This window comes from Vanessa atalanta, chromosome 13 (genome assembly GCF_905147765.1).
Source record: "Vanessa atalanta chromosome 13, ilVanAtal1.2, whole genome shotgun sequence".
NCBI classification, from domain to species: domain Eukaryota; kingdom Metazoa; phylum Arthropoda; class Insecta; order Lepidoptera; family Nymphalidae; genus Vanessa; species Vanessa atalanta.
Genome location: NC_061883.1, coordinates 9,415,536 through 9,437,705, shown reverse-complemented (window position 1 = coordinate 9,437,705; position 22,170 = coordinate 9,415,536). Strand labels below are relative to the sequence as shown.

At 32.6% G+C, this 22,170-nt stretch overlaps 1 protein-coding gene across 1 annotated transcript in view; it reads left to right on the top strand.

Annotated features, from left to right (window-relative positions):
• The window catches only part of LOC125068153 (ataxin-2-like), a 156,839-nt gene that overhangs the window by 19,983 nt on the left and 114,686 nt on the right, over positions 1 to 22,170 (top strand). Inside the window, exon 2 of the mRNA XM_047677187.1 lies at positions 20,009 to 20,121. Coding sequence (XP_047533143.1) covers positions 20,049 to 20,121 — 73 coding nt within the window. The 5' untranslated portion in view covers positions 20,009 to 20,048. The remainder of the gene's footprint in view (positions 1 to 20,008; positions 20,122 to 22,170) is intronic.

The following is a 22,170-nucleotide window of genomic DNA, read 5'->3' as shown; positions in this document are numbered from 1 at the left end:
AATTCGACATTTCGGCAATTACGATAGAAAGATCCAAAAACTTTGTTTTTTACTCGGCCCGGGGCTTGAAACGAAGACATCGGGGTCTGCTGTCGTATAAACTAGCCACTGGACAGTAGGAAATATTAATTGTAAAAGGTAATAACGCAATCATTACGCAACAACATATATATATTTATCAATATTTCGAAAATCAAACTCAACAGTTAATTTAATATCGACAGTTAAAAATGTATTACAATTGAATACACCTTAAACGCAATAAGTTGTAATAAAAGTATTGAATTTTCAAATAAACTTCTAAAATGTGTCTCATATAATTTACCTTCTATTCGACTCGGCGATCGCATTACACGTCTGCCGCGAGGTGCCAGGGTTTCAAGTGTCAAATGTTTTTGTGACCTCCGCAAAGCTTGACCTTAATCTGACACGAAACGACCGCTGTCTCTTTGTTGTTTTTAATCTGTATATAGTAATTAAAGTTTTCATTTGCGAGAAGTTTGATATTTAGGTTATGAGGTTCGTAAATGTGGTGCTTGTTTTATATTTTTTTTATTTTAAAAGAAGTCTTTGTTTATTTCATTATTATAAGTAATTGATTTGGAGGTTCAGTGGCAATTTTATGCAACTGTAGTTTCTGGCGTCTTGGGTTATTATCGTAGATCAGGAAAATTAAATTAATTGGGTCGGATATCTCTGTCGTGTTTTCCTTCAACGCCCAACACAAGATGAATTATTATTAGCACAAGAAAATAGAGTGTCGCTTACAAATGCGTGTATTTTCAATTTTCGTTTTAGATTCCTGTGTTAAAAGCGCTGAGCCATCTCGTATCTACGTGTTTAATTCGTGTTAATAATTAAGCGGTTAAGGAAAATATCTTGAGGAAATCTACAAGTGTCGGAAAAATTGCTGTCATATGTACATATCTGCTGGAATACGCTCATGATATTTTCTTTGCTCAAAGACGATATTTTCAGGCAAAGACTGTATACTTTGTATCCACCAATCTACAATCGAACAGCATCGTGAAGTCAGCCCTAAAGTCAGTCTAGATATCAGTCTAGATCATTTTGTCTTATCAGTGGACTATTTACATTTACTAATTCTTAGAATCAATGAAAAACCCTGTATATATGCTGCTAATACAGCAGTGGCTTTATTATGTATAATCAAAATCAAAATGTCTTAAAAGCAGTTATGAATAGTCATGATGCAGTATTGAATTAAATGTAGAGCTACCACCTGTTCGGAGAGTAGATTCTACCGATAATAACCGGCAAGAAACTCAGTTGTTACTATTTTCCACCATTTTAATTCATAGTCTACGAGTTTAATTATTTTATACACTCACCGTATTAGTGCTCAAGTATCGGTATATAATTCAAAAAGTTTGGTAACTAAATACCAAAATAGACAGGCGTCTATTAAGTTACCTGATATAATTATTTAATTTAAAAAACAATTATGTCATTTAAAATCATATTTTTAATATCTGAGTATGCTGGGAATTGTCGCGTTGATAGCAACACGTAAACTATTAACCATTGAGTTATGAGCTCGGTGACACGAGTGCTATTATAGAGACGAGTTCAGCTTTATATTCCGACCTTGCGCCCGCGCCGAAGGCTGAGCGTGTCTCATTGTGTTACGGCGTCTGTTTTAAGCCGCATGCTCACTAACTTAATCATCTATTTTCTATGTAAACCTTACTGAATTTCCCTACTCGGATTGCAGGAAATATATAATATAACTATCATCAATATCTCATTATATATTATGCAAATAAAATATAGCACATTAGTCTTGTAAAGTAACATTAATTATCACAGCCAGATTTAAAGGTCTGGAGCCAAAAAAGAATGGTTGGCCGGAGCAACAGAATAGTGGAGGGCCTATAAATTGTTTTAAAAAATAATTTGAACATTTTCATTTCTGTCGGGAAGCAATAAATTATGTACGCTTTTTATCGGTAACTTTAAAAACAGCAATTAGTAGCATTATCATAATTTGATTAAATCTAGACATCTAAACATATATTAATTACATTAAAATTTAAACTCATCGAAATCTCTGTCGTGGGTGCTCTCTTTTGAAGCCCCAGGACAGTTGCCACGCTTGCTTTCCCCTAAATTCGGCCCTGTTAATTATTATATTCATTTTCCTCAACTATAAAGAAAAACTGCTAATATTTTTAATAAAAGTATGTTTTTTAAGTGTGTGCACTAAACCTAAGCCGAAAACTGTAGCAGTGTTATTCTTTTTGTCACATCCCATGAGTGCTAATTGACATTGCGAGGCCAATGTCTCGGTGACCTCTCCGCTAACATCGCAAAAGACGTCGTGAACTGAAAAATGACTCTACATAAATTTTCTCGAGTTTTCCATATGGATAAACATCGGGTCGGGTAAAGGTCGAGATGTTTTGTTAAGGTTTACGTCGTTTTAATTACGAGTTGACGCGGTATTGGATAAGAATACACTTTGTGCTGGTCTTTATTAAAAACTCGTTTTGTTCTGATCGAGTATTTTATGTTACAATCAATACTATATTTTATGTTTAAAATTCTAAATGATTATTTGATGTGTGTTATATTTGAATAAAAAATATCGTTTGCATTTTACATTTATCAGCGTAACTGCAGTCGCGAAGGACATATCCATTCACAAGGTTGGTGGCGCATTAGCGATATGAGGAATTGTTAAAAAATCTTAAAGGACCGATGTTTATAGATAGTGGTGACTGCTTACTATCGGATAGCTCATGTATCAGCCCATCTAGCTGTGATACAATAATTAAAGATTGCTCCTGTTTTTTTTCGGAGACAATATGTCGTGTAAAAACTCTTACTAAAAAAACGAGGAGCGTACAGGAGGGCGTAATATCGAGTGAGTACGCTCGATACGCTCCATGGGCTCGAAACCGATTATTATATTTTATTATTTGTTTAACAAATTTGAACAAGTCAAAAAATATAATCGTGAATCCCGGACGGTGTGTATTTTCATAATGACGAAATATTTATATGTATAGTTTATGTTTATGTTTTATATAAAACTTGTATTCTATCAACCGCATAGCTTGTACGTGATTTTACAATGAGAACGATGAAAGGAAAAACTAAGAATACCATTTTCAGCAATAACAATTGAAGTCGTAAACTCTCGATTTCCACGTGACCTCCGATTGAAATGACGTTTCTTATCACATGACCTCTTTTTTCACCTTTATCTGAAACGTCGTATGTATGAATTGTATACATTTGAAATAAGGTTTTATTCTTAACACAAATAAGGGCTGTTTTTAATTGTTATCATTGAAATGTGTTTTTCGTCGTTATCGTCCGTCCTGCTTAAGTCATTTTTGCTGTTGCATTTTAATTGAATACATACGTTCTTTTTTGGTTGTAAATATATTCTTAGAAAAGAATTTAACATAAAAATGGTTGCTTAATAGACTTCGTCACCTTATCACCGATTACTATATAATTTGATACATATAATGTATCCACTTTATTATAACTCGCCACTAGATGGCGCTGCAGTTCGGAATATTTTGTACATTAAAATTTAATATGTGTGCAAACACAAATCCGCAAACTCTTTCCCTGCACACCGATGGGACTGAAATCCGACACCAACTCAGACGCGGAACCAGCGTACTATCCGAAGCACGGGATTGTAATAGTTTATTACAAATTATAGTTTCCGGTCCGGTATTATAGAATATCTCGACCGAAACTCAATATTTTTTATCCTCCCGACCCGGGATTTCATCCCAGGTTTCCGTTGTCTAACCTTCTGAGCTACCCACTACACGTTAAAGTGTCATTATGGGTACAAGAATCATAATATCATAGATGCCATGATTGGTGGCACAAGTGATTTACGCTTAGTACAGTGTCTATAATATGTATGGGCGAAAGTGACTACTCACCATAAGGTAGCAGTCTCACACCTGACACACACCCATAAAGATTAATTAAATAACTAAATATACGTATCCTCATAAAATATATATAAAGTGATTAAAATATATTTACGTATAGACTTTAGCTTATGTGTCGTATCAGATGCGGGCACGAGCCACGCGTGGGGCATGTGTACGTGGGCGTCCAAATAAACATGTCGGGGTAACGAGCAATGCTCGTAAACTGCCGCAGCCAGGTTCAACGTCTTCATTGTTTGCCCCTTCAATGGTCATATCGGGAGCCACTCTATGGACTAGCTGGACATTTGCCTACGGTTACTGTATATACATATATTATATCGAAATGATTTAAGGTACACTCGCCTTCAAAGTCCCTTTTTCAATTAAAAATCGCGAATGACTGAGAATACCTTTTCAATTGTAGTTTTAAGTTTTAAAATATTAATGTTTTTTTTTTAGAAGCAATTTATTATAATTTTAACTGTTTTTTTGGTCAAATTAAGCATTAAATAAATTAGTCAATAAGTCCACAATGTCGTTTTTTCAACAACGATCAAAATGACTAATTTAAATATTAAAAATCTGACTTTTACATTTGTAAGCATAAATTATTTTATCAATCTACTAGCTTTTTTATCTTGTAATATTTATTAAAATATGGGTAAAATAACAACGACACGACTAGTTGTTGTATAATTCAAAACAAGTTTTCATTTGAGCGTGTACGTCATTTGTTTTGTTTGATTTACTTTTTTCTAGTCTAAAACAATGTTTGACCTGCCGGGATTGACCGATAGTTGCAATCAGATAGGAAGGACTAATGTCTGACGCTGTAAATAAATCTCGTACCGACCGAGTACCTGTTATTGAGTGAGATAGCTTATCTTTCTTTAGTTATTGCCCATATAAAACGATCAGGGCTTTAGAAAGTGTGGAAAATTCTATTGCAATAAGGAAATGTTGTAGTTGAAACAGATTAAAGTGACCCATTAATGTCTTGTGCTAGGTTACTGGCTCGTTCATTTAGTGACTGGGTTAAGAGGGTGCAAGCTAAGAGGTCTTAGGTTTTAACTCTGTTCGATCAATTTTGAATGATTTTTCTATGGAGAAATTCTCCAGAAGAAAATTTTGGTCATGTGCCTGGACTTTTACCGTTCTTTCGAATTTCCCGTTCCATTGGATTGTGAGAATTAGGGAAAATAGATCACGCCTGCGCTTGCAGGAAAATACGGATAGAAAATTGTATATATTATAGACAGAACACAATATACTTTCATAAGACAATCTAATCTATAATTTTTTTGCTTGTCAAAATTATGTAGGCATTGTTAGTTGTGTTTTTAAAGATGAATCATAACAATGTATCAAAAGATTATACTTTATTCAAGTTTGATTTTACAAGCACTTTTGAATAGACATTCATTTAGGATACATTTACGTAGACGAACCGTTATGAAACTCAAAAAATGAGGTAACTACTCTCTTTCATTAAATATAAACAATTTATTAAAAAAAAATCCATACAAAATTCAACGAATTCAAACGCGTAAGTTTTTCTATCGTCTCTATTTATGAATACTTTTTTAACATAAGCTTTGAGTTTATTTATTGATCAATGGAAAATGGAATGTGGAATTTATTATAGAATCGAATACCCTGTCCCAGGAAGGATGTATTGACTTAGAAAACTCGAAAACTTCGCGTCAAATTTTATTTAAACTTACCTGTGTTTATACTCTGTTTCCATGTTATCGATATACTTGAAATTGCTGTATTTGTGACGCTTCTTAACATTACAAAAACCCTATTCTATCTGCTACTAAAATATATGCATTATAATTTATAATTTAAAACAATTGTATGAACGATCCATAAATAAAATTTAAATGCTTCAACTAAAGATAAAACAATAAGTCTTAACTATATAAGTATCTTCTCGGATAATTCGTCGTAAATTTAAATCACAGGATCAGAAATCGAATACACCATTGTATGTAGCTGTATAAATAATTAAACTTCAGTAGCTTCGAGATAATAAAATCTCGTACCGAACGAGCCATAAACAAAGTCTTAGAAGTCATTACGGGTTAAGGTCATAACTGGTATATTCAATGCCTTTGACACAATTACAGTGTTACATAAAGGTGACACCGGTGCATTCGATGCATCTCGTGTCATCGGAGGCGCTAATTGTAAAGAGTTTGCGTGTGAAATATTTCATAGACAATTTTTTTTTTTTTTCAATTTAAATATTTAACTCGTTCAATTTTTTTTCTGTACACTTGCTCAAAATTGGTTCATGATGCTAAGTGTTCAACACCGTAGATCCTTACATCGCCAATGCGCTGCCAACCTGAAACCTTGGAAACTAAGATTTTGTGATACGTGCATGTCATATGATCACACTGGCTCACTCACTGTGTTGGGATAAAATATATGTCCAGTGCTTGGTACTTACATGGACTTGCACAAAGCACCAAGTAATAAATATTATAAATAATGTTATTAATTATTAAAACATGTTATTAATTATTATTATTAGCTATTTTTTTAAATCTTCGTTTAGTAAAAGTCTATAACTTACACCGTACAGCCAAAACCAGTCGGCTTACTGTCAGAGCGACCTTCGGCCACAGGTCGCGAAGGGTCGCGTTAGTAATCCTCCTGTTTACGCCTCTAAGAAGTTCCACTGCTTATGTCCGTACGTAGTTCATGGTCGCTTGGTTACCAGCTAGAATCATTAACGTTTAGTTTAATTGTTTATCTGTACATCTGAAAACTATAAATAAAATTCTCATATAGGATATAAAGATTTTATAACTGTTTTAATTATTAACTTACAAATAATTAACCGTCAAATCAGAATGTTTATTTATAAACTAGATGGGTTTAAGTAGGAAGTCACCTAAAGTCTGTTTAAAAAGTAATCTTAATCAAAACGATCATAGACGAAAATCATTTCCAACATAAGTGACTTCGAAATACGAGAACTAAATCGCAATTGTATTTCGAAGAATTCGATTTCGATATATTACAATAAAACATTTTTCGCTTATCATGTTCAAGTGCAATATATAATCTGTAAAGCGTAATTATTGGCTGTTTGCCGAGTGCGCGTGACCGGTTGCGATCCGATCGTCGGGCATATTACGAACGCGGGGTGATGCATGAATTAGATGAAGGGTCATGACCGAGGCGAAACGCACTTAATGTGGTTTTGTTGGATGTATATATATATATACATACATACCTGTTTACCTTTGGGCGTTTAAATTTATATTGTTTTTCTATTTATTTGGATTTAGATATACTGGATATAATGTTTGCAAATGAAATAGTTTCTCACGCAAAACTATTCTTTTTTAATTTATTATGCTATAATTGTATTAAAATTATTGTATGTAAAAAGCATTGTATGTTATATTTACCTATACATAGATAATTATATATTGTAGCTTGCGCTTCTTAATTCAAAGAATAAAACATAAATATACGTAGTGCAACAGAAAAATATCGCCATTTCTTTTTTTAATTATTATCAATTTTCCATAAAAATCCAAAGGTAAGTTACGAGTGAACACGTGGGGCATCTTTGTTTTTTTAAATGCTTATTTTTTTATAGTACACGGACGGGCAAATGGACAACCTCACCAGGTCATCCATTTGCCCGCCAGCCGGGTTAGTCGTTAACACTATTCATAGATATTACTGCCATAAGAAAATTTAACCATTCTTTACATCGCCACTGCGCCACCACTGAAATGTTATGTCCCTTATGTCGTGGTTATATTTATGATAAAGTTTTTATTGTTCTTCGTATTCAAATTCATACGTTATGACGAGCTATTTTCAGTTTGCATAAAAAGCACAAAGTTGTATAGCAGATATTTTGGATAACAAAAATGAACGGATGTTTAAATATTGAGACGCGACAAAGGTTGACTTATAAAATAAGTAAAGTAATACCTGTGATGTCCCATAGCTAGGAAAGGCTTCGGTTTATTCAAACAAACTGTTTCAGTATCCCATACTTATTTGACTTAAACACGTAATAGGTTTTAGTAGGATAAATAATTCGACGTGTAATTTTCATTTAGAAATTTGGTATTTGTTTTAATTTTATTATCTTTTCTCGTTCGAAAAAGACGATTTGTTCTGCCTCCTTGTTTTTCTTTTCTTTCTGTTTTATGTTTTATTAGGATTGTGTACTTTAAATATATCTTTTCTACTTTTATTTTAAGGATTTTTCTGCCGTCCTAGAAAAGTTAAATAGTGTATCTGGATAAATTATATTCTAATGACTTCGTCTGTGTTATATAGAAAATATAGAATCAATTATGCATATGAAAATTCGTTTCCTTATTCTTCATTTCCCAAGACTGTGTTTTCTTTGATATTTACGAGCCGTCATCTTGCGTTGTCATTAAAATCTAACAAGATATTTACGTACACACGGTCAGTCGGACAAAGTTTTCCTTTCATTGGCTTGTATTAATTTCTATTCCCTAGCAAAATATATCCTAGATATTTTATGATGGTGACAGAATTTGTTGCCGCGCAATATGATACATAATTTTAATTAAACATTAAAATATAACAAGAAATTTCCGTACGGTGCTTGTAAGAATGCTCAATCGGACAGAATGTTATGTTGTTTAACTAACTAGTTTCGATTATAAACCATCACCAATTCGTTTTAGTTATTTTTTTTTTCTCTGAACATATTAATAATAAACACATCTATTATATACTTTATCAATGTATTTTTATTTAAGTACATATAAAGATTCATAAATTATTGAATTATACACGAGAACTTAAACTATTATTACGATCTGATGCCCGCGATTTCGTCCATGTCAAATTATTTTTTTACGTCAATCCTGTGATTTATGTGCCTCATCCAGGACTCAGGCTATCTCTTTGTTCATTAAAAACGCTTTAGTGGTTTAGTTGTGATGAAGTAACAAACAGACAGGCGGTTACTTTAAGTAGGATTAGTATGATTCCTAATCCGTAGCGTGTTTTCCTATAATCTTTGATCTTACAACAAACGCGTGTTTTAATGAAAATATCCTATAAATCGTTTGTTTGTTAGACACAAACACATGTCGACCTCTTAGCTCAGAGGTCAGTTACGAATGTTACGACCGAGAGGTGCTAACGATGTTAATGTGTTTGGTTACATAAATATACATACCTACGCAGTGTTTACATATGCTGTTAGCGCTGCATATCGCCGAGTACGTGTCGATATGGAAACTAAAATAAAATTGTAAACAGGTTGATTGCTTGCTACTTAATAAAGTAACAGCCGGTAAACGTGCCACTGCTCCGCTCCGCGAGGCTTAAAGTTCACTCCACGACGCTGTTCCAAAGAGGGTTGTTGGATTGATATGTGACATTTTCATTTAATGCGCATGTTTCCTCCGGATTTCAGAAGTAAGCTTAACTTTCAAATAAATTTAGTGGCTCTTGTCTGAGTTTGAACCTGAAACTTTCGGATCTAACCATTTTCTAACCATTGGGTCATCTGGGCTCATAATAACATTAAAATACATAATTCTATTTTCTGCCTTAAATTACAAGTAAGATAAATTAATGAATATTTTTTTTACAAAAATGCTATAAAGCTATAAACTTAAAAATATATGAAGATATAAATGTCTTAGTGGACGGAACGTGTGAACCTTAAACGCAGGTCGTGTGTTAATTTCAGGGCAACAGTATTTTTGATTTATCTTTGTACATCGCGGGTAATTCTTACACTTGGTAAAATAGATATTTAATAGAACGTCTTCACCAGTGGGAAATAATAGATTTCATTATTTTGGGTATAAACCGCGTGTGCTCGATATAAAAATAATAATAATTTATTTACACCCAAGAAACTCATGTACACAATTTGTTTACAGTTTTATCTAAATCTAGTGTTTTACATTAGCAACTCTGGTAGTGGACTTCTGAACAATTCAGCGATTCCTCGACAGTTCATTGGAGACTAGATTAATTTTCTAATTGGGAATACTTTTAAAGGTGTAGCAAAAAGTGTACATATAGAAAAATGAAAAATAAAAAGCAAAATTAAACAAATAATAATAAATTTGATCCCATCACTAAGGGCCACGGAATGTAACTATATTTATTACGCATGGCAATTATATATATAAATATATATATTGTAATAAGGGATACTTTAAGTATTATAATGCTTGTAAAAATTACCTAATAAATAAGGTTGGGCAGTTTATATTTTTTTTACTAAGCCTTTTAAAGTTAATTTTTATATAAACGAGAACAGGCCTAAGGCAAATGTCAAAAATAGTTTAACGTAAACATACATGTAGCTCTCTTTCGCAACTAACTTTTTAGTGTCATGTTTTGACGTCATTTTCATTCCATCATGAAACTTTACTCCCAACATGCCTAAAGAGGTTAATCTTCAAAAATATATATTAAGTACATACAATTTTTACCAGAACATTGCTTTAATTATCACATGATTTTATTTGCTTGTTTTAAATGTTTATTATTAAAAATAAATTATACGTGTAGCACCGCCTTTATCAAGGCCGATATAATTTATATCGTAATGCTGGATGCATATTTCAAACCGCGAGTACGGAGTGCAAGGTCGGCGAATGTAATTTTGCGATAGTTGCAGTGCGGTTTGTAATTACGCATCCTGTGACGTCACTCGTGTTTAATAAGAGTATTTATTATTTTGTCTTGTTTAAAATTTACTAAACGTGACTGATGATCTTCAGCAGTGCTGTTAGTTTTTATGTAAAAAAATAAAAATAATTTTACGTTTGTCCATGTTTAAGTGATAATTTTAAGATAATTTCTTTGAGTAAGTCCGATCCTTGAGATGTTGTCATCCCACTCTTGGGCACAAGCTTGACGCTCAATTGGAGGGAGTAAATTGAAATATTAGTTCTTTTTAAAGGGGGTCTTAGTATCTTTGTTTAAGGAATTCCACGCTTAACTGTAGCAGTTTATATCTGAATTAAAAACAAATAACAAACACAACACAACTTTCGCCTTAACATATTTATAGATAAAATGCAAGTAAGATAAATAAGATTCAAGAAATTTTACGAGTACCTACTATAAGGTATGAAATAATGTTAATACCGCTGAGTACAAACACATATTAGATGTATGCCAAATGCTCTTAACGTTGCCAATAAACCATTAGCCCATTAGCGTGTTGCGTGTTTTCCGTTAAAATATTGACATATCCACTGGTTAATTATTATGAGAGACCTAATTTTAAAACGTAACTGAGGTCATTACAAAAATCTTATTTCATATTATAGCGTTTTGTAATTATGCATCCTGTGACGTAGTTTCTTATTTTGATTAAGCTATAATATATATATAACCAGTACGGCATTGACGTTTTTATATTGAATATATATTGAAAATGTAATTTTATAGTAAAGCAATTATGATAGCGCTAATTGATTTACTTTTTATATGTGTTTTTTTATTGATATAGATATTATAAAGATATAATAAAATATATTATATTATTTTCAATACTGATACTGTTACATGAACTTTGTACATTTCAATGAACTGAGTTTGAATAATAAATTGAAACTAATAAAACGATATAAATGCACCTATAATTATACTTTAATTACTTTGCAATAATTGCTTTTTAAATACCTGCAAATGCTGTTTAAGGGATGTGATTAGTTAAAAATAGCTTCGTATTTTTCTTTCAAATGTCAAATCAATGATTTCAGAAAGAGAGAAATGAGTGCGTGAGAGTGTTGTTTCTAATATATTGCTTTTTTCAGAAGTTGTTTATAAACAACTTCTGAAAAAAGTAATTAGCCTTAAAAAAAACAACTTACAGGCTAAAATAATTATTTAATGGTTAATATCACACAGTTAAGGGTTCTACGTACATGATTTATATACACTTTGAAGGAGCAATATTACTCAAAATAGATACAATATTTTAATATAAAAATGTTGGGCAATTTGAAAAGACAGTCGTACAAGTAAATTAAAAACGGGATTGTCCCTCTAAAAACCGGACGCATGGCCACGTTATATATAGGTTCTTATTTACTGTAATGTAGCTAGAAATAAAAATACCAAACGCTCGGATATTTATAAAATTGTTTAAATTTAAAAATGACATGTACAGAAAGTAAAGCATTGTCTCTTTGAGAAATCGAGTCAGGACAAAAAGTTGAAACGTTTTACATGATAAAGGCTGCCGATTTAGAATGGTGGCGCAAAAATGACGCTTTGGTTCTGAAATATTTTATTGATTATTTACATTTTAGTAAGTAAATCATATTGAGTAATAAAATAGAAGTTTTACAATTTAAGCATACAATTTTCTCATATTAATAATATTTAAAAAGAAAAATGATGTAATCTTTTCAATTTGTACAAAAGAAAGATTTGGACAACATATTTTTAACAGAAATAAAACGTTTTGGCGGCAGAAAAGATTCACTCAAAATAATTATAGCGTTATGTTACAATTCGACCTTGAAATTTTTCCCTCATCCCATAGAAATGTAGATGATTAAAAGTAATATCTAAATTAGATTAATTATCAGTAAAAGACCAAAGCGGCATTTTACCGCTCATGTCGCACGTCAAGTTGTGTTTATTCATCGCTTTGTCTGTATGCTAATGAATGGCCGGTCACCGCAGCGACCTGGGAGCGAAGGTCGCTTGTAGGACGCACCGACCAATGGACGGTTTTTGTAACAATAAGGTAGATATGTGTAAGCGATAATGAACCTTCTTGACGTGAACATATGTATCTTAAGTGACATCATTAGCAAATTTTCTTATGTAAGGAATATGGTATAACATTTTTTGCTACTTTGGTTTCGCTAATTTAAGTTTTACAGAGATATATGTATGTTTGTGGCCATCTATAGTGTAAACGTCTTTTATGTGATGTTAGGTGACATAAGTGTAATTCAAATGCCCCAAATATTATAAGTGTTGTTATTTAAGAAGACATTAAATCAAAATCAATACGTACTCGATTCAAGTATAGTTTAAAAAACACTTAATTCTACAAGATTATATAAAATTTTTGGTCACATATGTAAGGTTATTCAGTAGTTGATTTTTTAATTTCTACAAACAACTGTCTGACAAATTTCTTATAAAATAAGTTAGAAAAAAAAGTCGTAGGTCCATTTAACCATAAGTATAACCTGTATCCGGTTACATGCCAAATGTCCTAGGGACTAGATCAAGGAGTAAATGTACACGTAAATACTGCACATCCATATTTATGATAAGAATTTACCACATAGAGATTGAACCTCAATCGTAGGTACATGGTCCTCAAAACAGTTCAAAATATGAGAACAATAGCTATCGTGCAGCACTAGAATACAAGGCATCTTTGAATAGTTCATAGCTAATTGCACGAGATGCAGACCTGTCATAACCTAGTTAAGAACAAAAGGCATCACCCGCCGTCGAACCTTGGCCCGACCTCCGCGCATCCTCGCTCTACATCCACCATTGTTCCGGTGATGTTAAATAATTATATAAATACGTATTTGCTTGAAAATAATATATATGTTATACTTGTTTTCTCTTAAACGAACCCTCTCAACTCTTTGTAGTATTTTTCCATTTTTAGATTTTCATAAAACTTATTTAGGTATAATAGAAGATAAACTGTCACAAGGCTGTGACAATCTACAACATTTAATAACAGAAATTAAGGCTCAGAATATAAAATCCTAGAGCTTATATAAAACAAAAAAAAATTTACACTATTTGAAATAACATCAACACGTTCAGTGAATAAAATCGATTCACGATAACAGTTACAAAATAACATTGACTCGCAACTGTTTGAATATATTATATGAACCAAGATAAAATGAAAATATTTTCTACATTCAATTTGAAATAACAGAAGGTTACCGCTGTCTCTAGATAATTAACAACTGTATTGGAGGCCTAATTGTCAATTTTTGATCACATCATAGATTAGAGGCAATCTCGGATAGTTCATAAATTGTACTGTTTACTGCAACAACTCTGTTTCCAATCATATCCTATAATTAATGATCACCGATACAATCTAACATCGGTCGAATAAACGAAATAAACACATGATTACATCGAAGATGAAGATGCTTATGCCGTCTTAATTAAACATTAACGTACAACGGGCAACACGGTACGATAAATCTAAATTAACATAGGAATTTAGTTTTTATTGTCTTATTGTAACGATCAATATCGCTTCGTAATATTTTTATATCAGAGATTAATTTTGGTTAACGATAATAACAAGGTCTACTTTCTTAACGGGAACAAAAAAAACTTTTATTACAATAACATAAGGACTATTACACATTTCGCGCCTCTCAATCATTCCCAGACGATTAAAATTTTGAGTGATGACGACACACTCGTAATTAACGATCGACTGTTTGATAAAGTTATTAATTGGATGAAGAATATCATTGATGTTATAGTTTGTTGTAACGTTAGACACAATGCGTTATTTTCTCTTGTTTAGCAAGTTAGATAGCCTTATTAGACAGTTATGATTTCCATCTGTAATTAATTTATGTCGATTAATACGTATAAGTATGAGAGGCTTCATTTGTATTTGGCGAATATAAAATGTATTAATAATGGTTAATAAACTAAATTATAAAGTTAATGTTAAATTATAATAATAATACGATTTAAAGACTTCGAAAATTCTTTTTATTAATGTTTTAGTTGTTGGACATACAAATGGGCCACCTGTGTTTAAGTGTCAATGGTGGTCAGAAGCACCCGTAGACATTGGCGCTGTAAGAAATATTAATAATTCCTTACATCGCCTATACGCCACCAACCTTGTGACTACTAACTAAGATGTTATGTCTGTTGGACCTATACAGCTTTATCACCAAGTAAGGCATGCTCTCCGGTTTATTTTCCTTAAATAAGCAAACACTACATAAGTGTTTTACGTGTCTTTGGTGTTGCTCTTCTATTGTTTCTAAGCAGCATAACAATCTAAATTTAAGATTACGGAGCATCCTCAGATTTAACTTTGAGACAATTCTTTAATATATTCCCGTGTGTGATATGCTCTATATTTATTTTTTATTTAAAAACATTCAAATGAAATTATTAGCACAATGAAATGGGTCGCTCTTTATAATAATATCATTTTATAATTTCTACGTTGTAGAAGAACATTCAACGAGTATTTAAAATAATATAAATACAGTACTCCTAGTCAACTCGTGAGGTCGCTTCAGAGTAAATGGTCGCAATATGAATCATTCGCCTCCCGTTCGTACCCAGGCACCGAGCCTAATAAATCAAATCATTAACAGACCACCTCTTTGATCTACCGCTTACCTTCGACCCTATCATTAATATTGGACATGCAACGAACGTTTCAACATTAATGAATTACTTGTAAGCGATTTTGTATAACGTGAGCTTGATGTATGGACGGCTTGGACTTTTAACAAGCGTTTGATCGTGTTTGTAGTGCGTTAGACGTTACATTTAATGCTCCAATCGAGTGCTGTTTTAGAATACTTATAAAATAAATATTTATGATATTGTATGAGAATCATTTTATTTTGTTAATTCGATTACCTTCTGAAAAATTCAATAGCAGTCATGTTCGGTGATTAAGTATCTCATAACATATGTGTACGTGACGAACATAATATTATCGGGGTTCACAATATTTCGGCTTTATTTTCTATTCGAAATATAATCAGAATAGTTCATTGATTAGGTAATTAACCTTTCACTCAGTTGAAAGCAAATAAATATATAAAACTGTAATTTAAGTGTCGCAAAAAAGGAACTCGTGCACTTATTGCTGTATCTTCTCATTTATAACTACATTCTAAGCCCGTGATATCACACTCTATGCAAACATTTTGATTTTTCCAAAGTTAGTTATTAGTCAATATTATAATAATATTAGTCCACCAATTGTTATAAAATTCAACATTAACTTTAAAGATTTATGTAAATATTACTCAATAAATCATTGCAGTATTTACATATAAACATATGAATAGATAACATCGCATCAGACGCTGTCAGTAATTATAGTTATTAAGCGCCTCGGCCGATGTCAAAGGTGAGTGCTAACCCACACTACCGAACCATTGCTATACTCGATTGAGCTACTCCATATAAAGAAGCTATTTGTGTATCATAAAATAGACTAGCTACCTGACCTGTCTTCGTGTGAAATGTTTTTTTTCTTAATAAAAATCTTTGAACCCAGTCGCAGGTCACCTACCCGCTCCAGTCTAAACAAACCACCTACTCAAACACTCACATCGTATGTATATACATATATGCCTTCGCTTATCTTCGGTTTCGGTGTCGTCATTTTCAGTCTAACTATTATGTATTAATAGCGTTTTTATGAATGCAAATGATTTTAACTGTTATGGTATCTACTTATCTTCGCCTTGGTCAGCTTCAAGCAAGCTTGAAGCAGCTTCTGTACTAAGCCACTTATTATAATATAAATGAATTGCCACCGCATCATATCCGTTACGTTCCTGATGCTGGTTATTATATTGGCTTACCTATATGTAGATTTTGGTGGTAGAATAACTGCTAAGAGGGAGGTACCCTACCAATTATTACAAAACGAACTTGAGCATAGCCCTCCCACCAATAATTTCCCTGTAGGTATATCAGCTATGACCATCGGATAAAAATGATTCGTATTTATTATAAAGTATTATATTACTTTCACAATTCTCTCTAAATCCATAGAAAGATAAACCCTTTCTACTATTTATATAAAGATCAACAGATAGATTGGAGGGCAATTTTATTTTATAACTCAATAGAGCTCCGTGAAAATATCTGTTTTGCCGAAGTAACTGTAGGACATGGTTTTATCTACAATAGCGGCTATTTCCGTGAAATATAATAGCATAAAGCTCTATCGACTATCGATACCCTATTGTTTCGCTTCACTAATCATTTAAAATGTTAGGGCACCTACCGCGGTCTCTGCACCATTCATAAATTTCGAGTCAGCTCTGACCGTTACTCTCAAACCGTTATCATTGATCGGACATCTAAATTGAAATAATAAAGATTATATCGGATTGCATGTGATTTTATATTTTAAGTTAACTTTAACATGGTACTAATGGAGTCACAAATAGTCGTGTAATCGCTTTTACTATATGATAAATATGATTAGTAACGAATTTTGAAGTTTGATTTATTAATCGGTAAACAAATTCAAAACTTTGTACGTGGAAAAGTGTTAATAAATCAAGAGATTATATAAAGGGTTTAAAAGACTGTTATGAGTTGTAAATTAATGTTATATAAATTTAATTGTAAACAATTAGTATAACTATGTACCTGTCTACTGTAATTTTAATGAAAGAACTATTGAGTGTTATATCTGGCTATAATTTACATTCCGTACTCGTGATTAATTTGTAAAATAACGATTGAAAAATGATAGATATTTTATAATGTGAAATCTAAATTTGTTATGTTTGAATATTTTTTGATAATATCTTAAATTAATATTAAACTATTATAACCATCGATTTAAAGATTGCCTACATCAGAAATAATGTAGTTCGCGTTAAAATATAAACGCGTAAGTAACTCTGTTACTTCTTACATAAGCTGCTGAACCGATTAAGATGAAGTTTGGTATTAGGATAGTTTGAGTCATGGGGTAGGATATAGACTACTTTTTTTAATTCACCCCTTGAAGGGATAAAATAGGGGTGACCGTTTGTGTTTAATAGTAAAGTTTTATAAATTTCGCGCGGGTAAATATGCAGGTTCGATAAGTTATACACAAAACTATTTGATTTATGACAAAATGATCAGGAAACCCAGCACGGATTATTATTAAAATGCACTATAAAAATAGTTGCATTTTTCTAGGTCGTAGATTTAAGCACGATGTTTTATTTTTATTAATACTAATTAGCAATTGTTTTTCGGGAGTGTATCGTAGGAGCCAACTAAGGGAAATTATGTTAAGTGCAACTGTATCAATAGCTTGTATGATGGAGAATATAAAAATTGTCAGCGAGCAAGTCGTTTCTACCAAATATTTATTCTTGCATTATTTAAAACCTAGCCGCTCTGAACGTAAAGATAGTTATTATCGGTTACATATTCTCTTTCAATGGGTGGGGTATAGGAAATAAATGTATGTATCTTATAAAATAAAATCATTGATTTAAATGTTGAACCTACTTTTATCTACTTCCTATTCGATCACAGTTAAAAGTTAACTAAATCGTCCCAATTGTATGCGATCTAGCTCTTTAGCTAGAAGTCGTCTAATTAGTTTGTGTTGCACGATTTCTATCCACGGTGAAATAGAGACGCGGGCGGGGCACGCAGCACAGGCTAGCGGTTTTATGTTCTTTTTTTTTATATTTTTATGTATAATTAGTTTTATAACCACGCAGACCAGGACCGTGATAAACTAGCTGTTTGAATAAACGTTTAACTAATTGATGAGTTAATTAAAAATATTTTTTTTTTAATTATTAGGAAAAATAATTTATTTCTAAACACGAACTATTCCAAAGCTGCTATTTAATCATAAATTTTACATCTGTATTATATTATTCTTCATTGAAAAGATACATATTTTATTCATATATTCATTGTTCATTATATATGTTTTAAATAAAACCATGTTACTTATTTTTCTCTTTTACACGGTCATAAAATGGTTAAAATAACGTGTAATGAGACCGCCAGTGTAGAACATGTTTAGGATCAGCGAGGTGGTGGTCCGGCGGCGGTGGTAGCCGAGCACGTAATTGGTACCGCTTTCTGCACATTGCCGTTCACGGCGTGATCTTGTGTGCGCTTGATTTTTTGTTATTTGTGAATTAGTGTCGTAATTATAGCTGTAAACGGGTCACAGTTAATGTTATGTAGTACTTAGTAGTTATGTGAATGATTGGCATTTGTGACTTAGTTCGCGTTATGGACTTTTTTCTGCTAAAGTTTTCCATCAAAGTTAGCGAAGAGCTGACGAAAAAACAAATTATTCATTCAGCCAACAACTCAGTTTTTAAAAACACATTAAATTTACACTTGTCTTATTCCAAAATAAAAATATTGTATTTTAATATCTTATTTATTCAAAAAACATAATAAAATTGTAAATCTGTATGACATTATATATGACATATGAAAGCTTAACCAAAATTCCGTAAATTGTTAGTCGTGACTAACGTGACAAAGTAACTGTCGGTTGGATTAAAACACACGCTGTTTACTATCACCGCTGCCTCGCGTGTGCTCTAATGGGCTCAGAAAAAAGCAACAATTGCCCGCAATTGATGAGTGCAACTTACGAACAATCTCGGGCGCACGACCGCGACACCTGCGCGGACGCAAGACGCCCGCGGGCGAAGGCAAGCTCATAGAAACGCGACCGCGTTTTTATTTGTACCTAGAGATATACATTTGAATAATTATAGTGTTTATATATTATAAAAAAGTAATTCTAAACTATTCAATACTTTTGATAACTAATAAAATGAACTAAAGAAATATTAAATGACAAAATATTCCTAGTCCAGTATTCACTATGGTATCCATACCATAGTGTAATAACCTCTGAAAACTGTCTGCATCTGATCTGAACCGTAAAATATCGATTTTTACGGTTCGACCGCAGCTCTGATTATCCGCACCCACAACCTGTCGCTTTGACGAAAAACCCACTAAGATGTCTCGAAATCGAACTTCAAAAAAATTGTTTCGTTGATAGTTTTTCTCGCCTTCATTACGCAGCTATAAGCAAGAGATAAACTTTTTATCGCGTTTTTATATTTTAAATTTTTCGAATAGATTATTTTAATTGTACTCGATTCAAGTCGCGGTTCAGTGGCTGCGTGCGTTGGAATTCGAATGAACTTGGACCGAATTCAATGTAAGTAGAATTTGATTTTTTGTGATCGGACATATTTATTAACGTTCCATTCGGATTATTAAGTATAATTCTTAACATTTGGAGCTCTTTTACGTCTAATTGAATCCTGTCTTACCGTGTTGTTAACTCGTAGGGTAGGGCGATGTGACGGCCTATGCGCGCGCGCCGCTCTGATGCTGGCTTCCCTGGCGCGTCGCGACCTGGACGCGGAGACGCCGGTCGTTTGGCCCGCATGGTGTTATTCAGGTATAATTGATTTGTATCCTTGTAGTGAATTGACAGATTTTTGCCAAGTAATTGCAATTATCATGGAACTCATTGTCCGCAACATTTACCAAAAGTAAATATTATAATGGCACAATAGATGACAGTATGTTAGACAAAGGTAACAAATCTCGGTTGAAGTTTATACATAAATAAACGAATACTATGATTTTTGCATCGAACATAAAATAGGTACCGTTGTTTATATCAAATCGTAATTCACGCTAATGTTTCTTTTGCATAAAACATCGTATCATTTGCTCCAAGCTTAACAAACTCGAGCTTACGAATCAAAGACAGGTGAGTCTAACTCGAGGGAAATGCTTGCATATCTAGTGCAGTCGCGGACATTCAATCAAACGGTAGCGAGCAGCGAGGAGGCAGCTCGGGTGCAAAGTGTTATCAAAGAACAGAGAGTGCTATGGAAGAGTCATATTTCATACAACATTGTCTACAATTTAATACATTATCTGTATTATGTTTCGAAGTAATATTTGACAGTTCGTTATTTGACATTAGTGTTAAATCTGCCATCTACCGCTTATGGCGATCACGTCATATTCGTCAATTTAATAATTCCCCAATTATCTTGTCGGCTACTATTAGGTGCTGCTAGGTTATCATTCACTGCTAAAATCTACCCGATGCTCATTCGGTCATGTGTGTCTTCGTACTCAATGAAAATGCTAGTAGTAGGCCCGTATTTGTTCTTAGGTCGCTAGTTAACTAAGCCCGTTTATCTGGTCGCAGTGGGTGGCGTGAGTGGCAGGTGCGCATTTCCATACTTCCGTGCTGCACGACTGTGTATTGACGGTTTTTTTTTAAGTGATTTGTTGGTTTACATTTGTTTAGACGGCGTTGATGTGTAACTGATTGTTGTTTAGCTATCACTGGAAATATTGTTTGTGTTTGGTTTAAATTGAATTTTTCATATTTTTGTTTTGTTTCCCATGACATTAAACGATATATGTATAAGTCGATTGATGTAGAAATTGCGTTTTCAAATGTTTGAGTTAAACACAGTAAGTTTTTTAAAAGAGCTTTCATAATTTAACACAATATGTTTTAACATAGATCAAGACATGATCAAAAATGCAATGATATATATTTTGTTTGTTCATATACAAGTTTTAATTTCATTTTATTATTTTTATTATAGTCATAAATCTATTAATAGTAAGTGCTGTTTTGCTAAGCCTTTAATTATTTCGAAGTTTGGGAATAACTAATATAATAGAACGGAGAGTGCGTCTTTGTTTAAAAGCAAATAACATTAAAAAAAATTAAAGAACTCATGTCATAATAAATAAATATAAAAATAATTTTGTATTAATGAAATACCAGTGTCTACTAATGGAGTAAAGCTCCATTAGTAGACACTGGGAGAGTACAAAATTAATATTATAGAAAATTGTTACTTTAAAGAAACGAGATTGTTGGAACTAATAAGATTGAAGTGTTAAAATACACATTTTTATATCGTCGTGATCAGCATTCGACGACTCGTAGAATATTAGGGCCCGAACGGTGTATTAAAGGTGTACGAAGTGATGAAAATTGTTTCAAATTGTGCGAAAGAACACTTCGCCGATTGACCGGCCACTTCGCGCTCCATCACGCTCAAATATTTGATACCGTTTCACGAATTTAACACAAAAACTTCATGTACTCTCCGATTTTTATCCGACCGAGGTAAAAATTATATGTAACTGTATCTCGATATACACCGTAAGTTATTTTTCTTGTAATTGCGATTTTAAAGTGTAAGTAATTGCTGATTTTTTTGTTGGTTCTTCTCTGCACAGTCCACATTCCGATTAGTAGTTTTAGGTCGAATTTATTAATATTTTGTTGTCAGTCTATCTGCTTAGTATGTTGACTGATGTATGTATTTTATTTAAAGTACGTTTTTATTAAAAATATTATGTGGCAGCGAAGCCAGAGGTGCGGTCTCATATATATTCTCATTAGAACTTTGGAACTTGGAATATCGTTGTGATTACATACCCGTGCCTTTGAAAGTATGTAAAA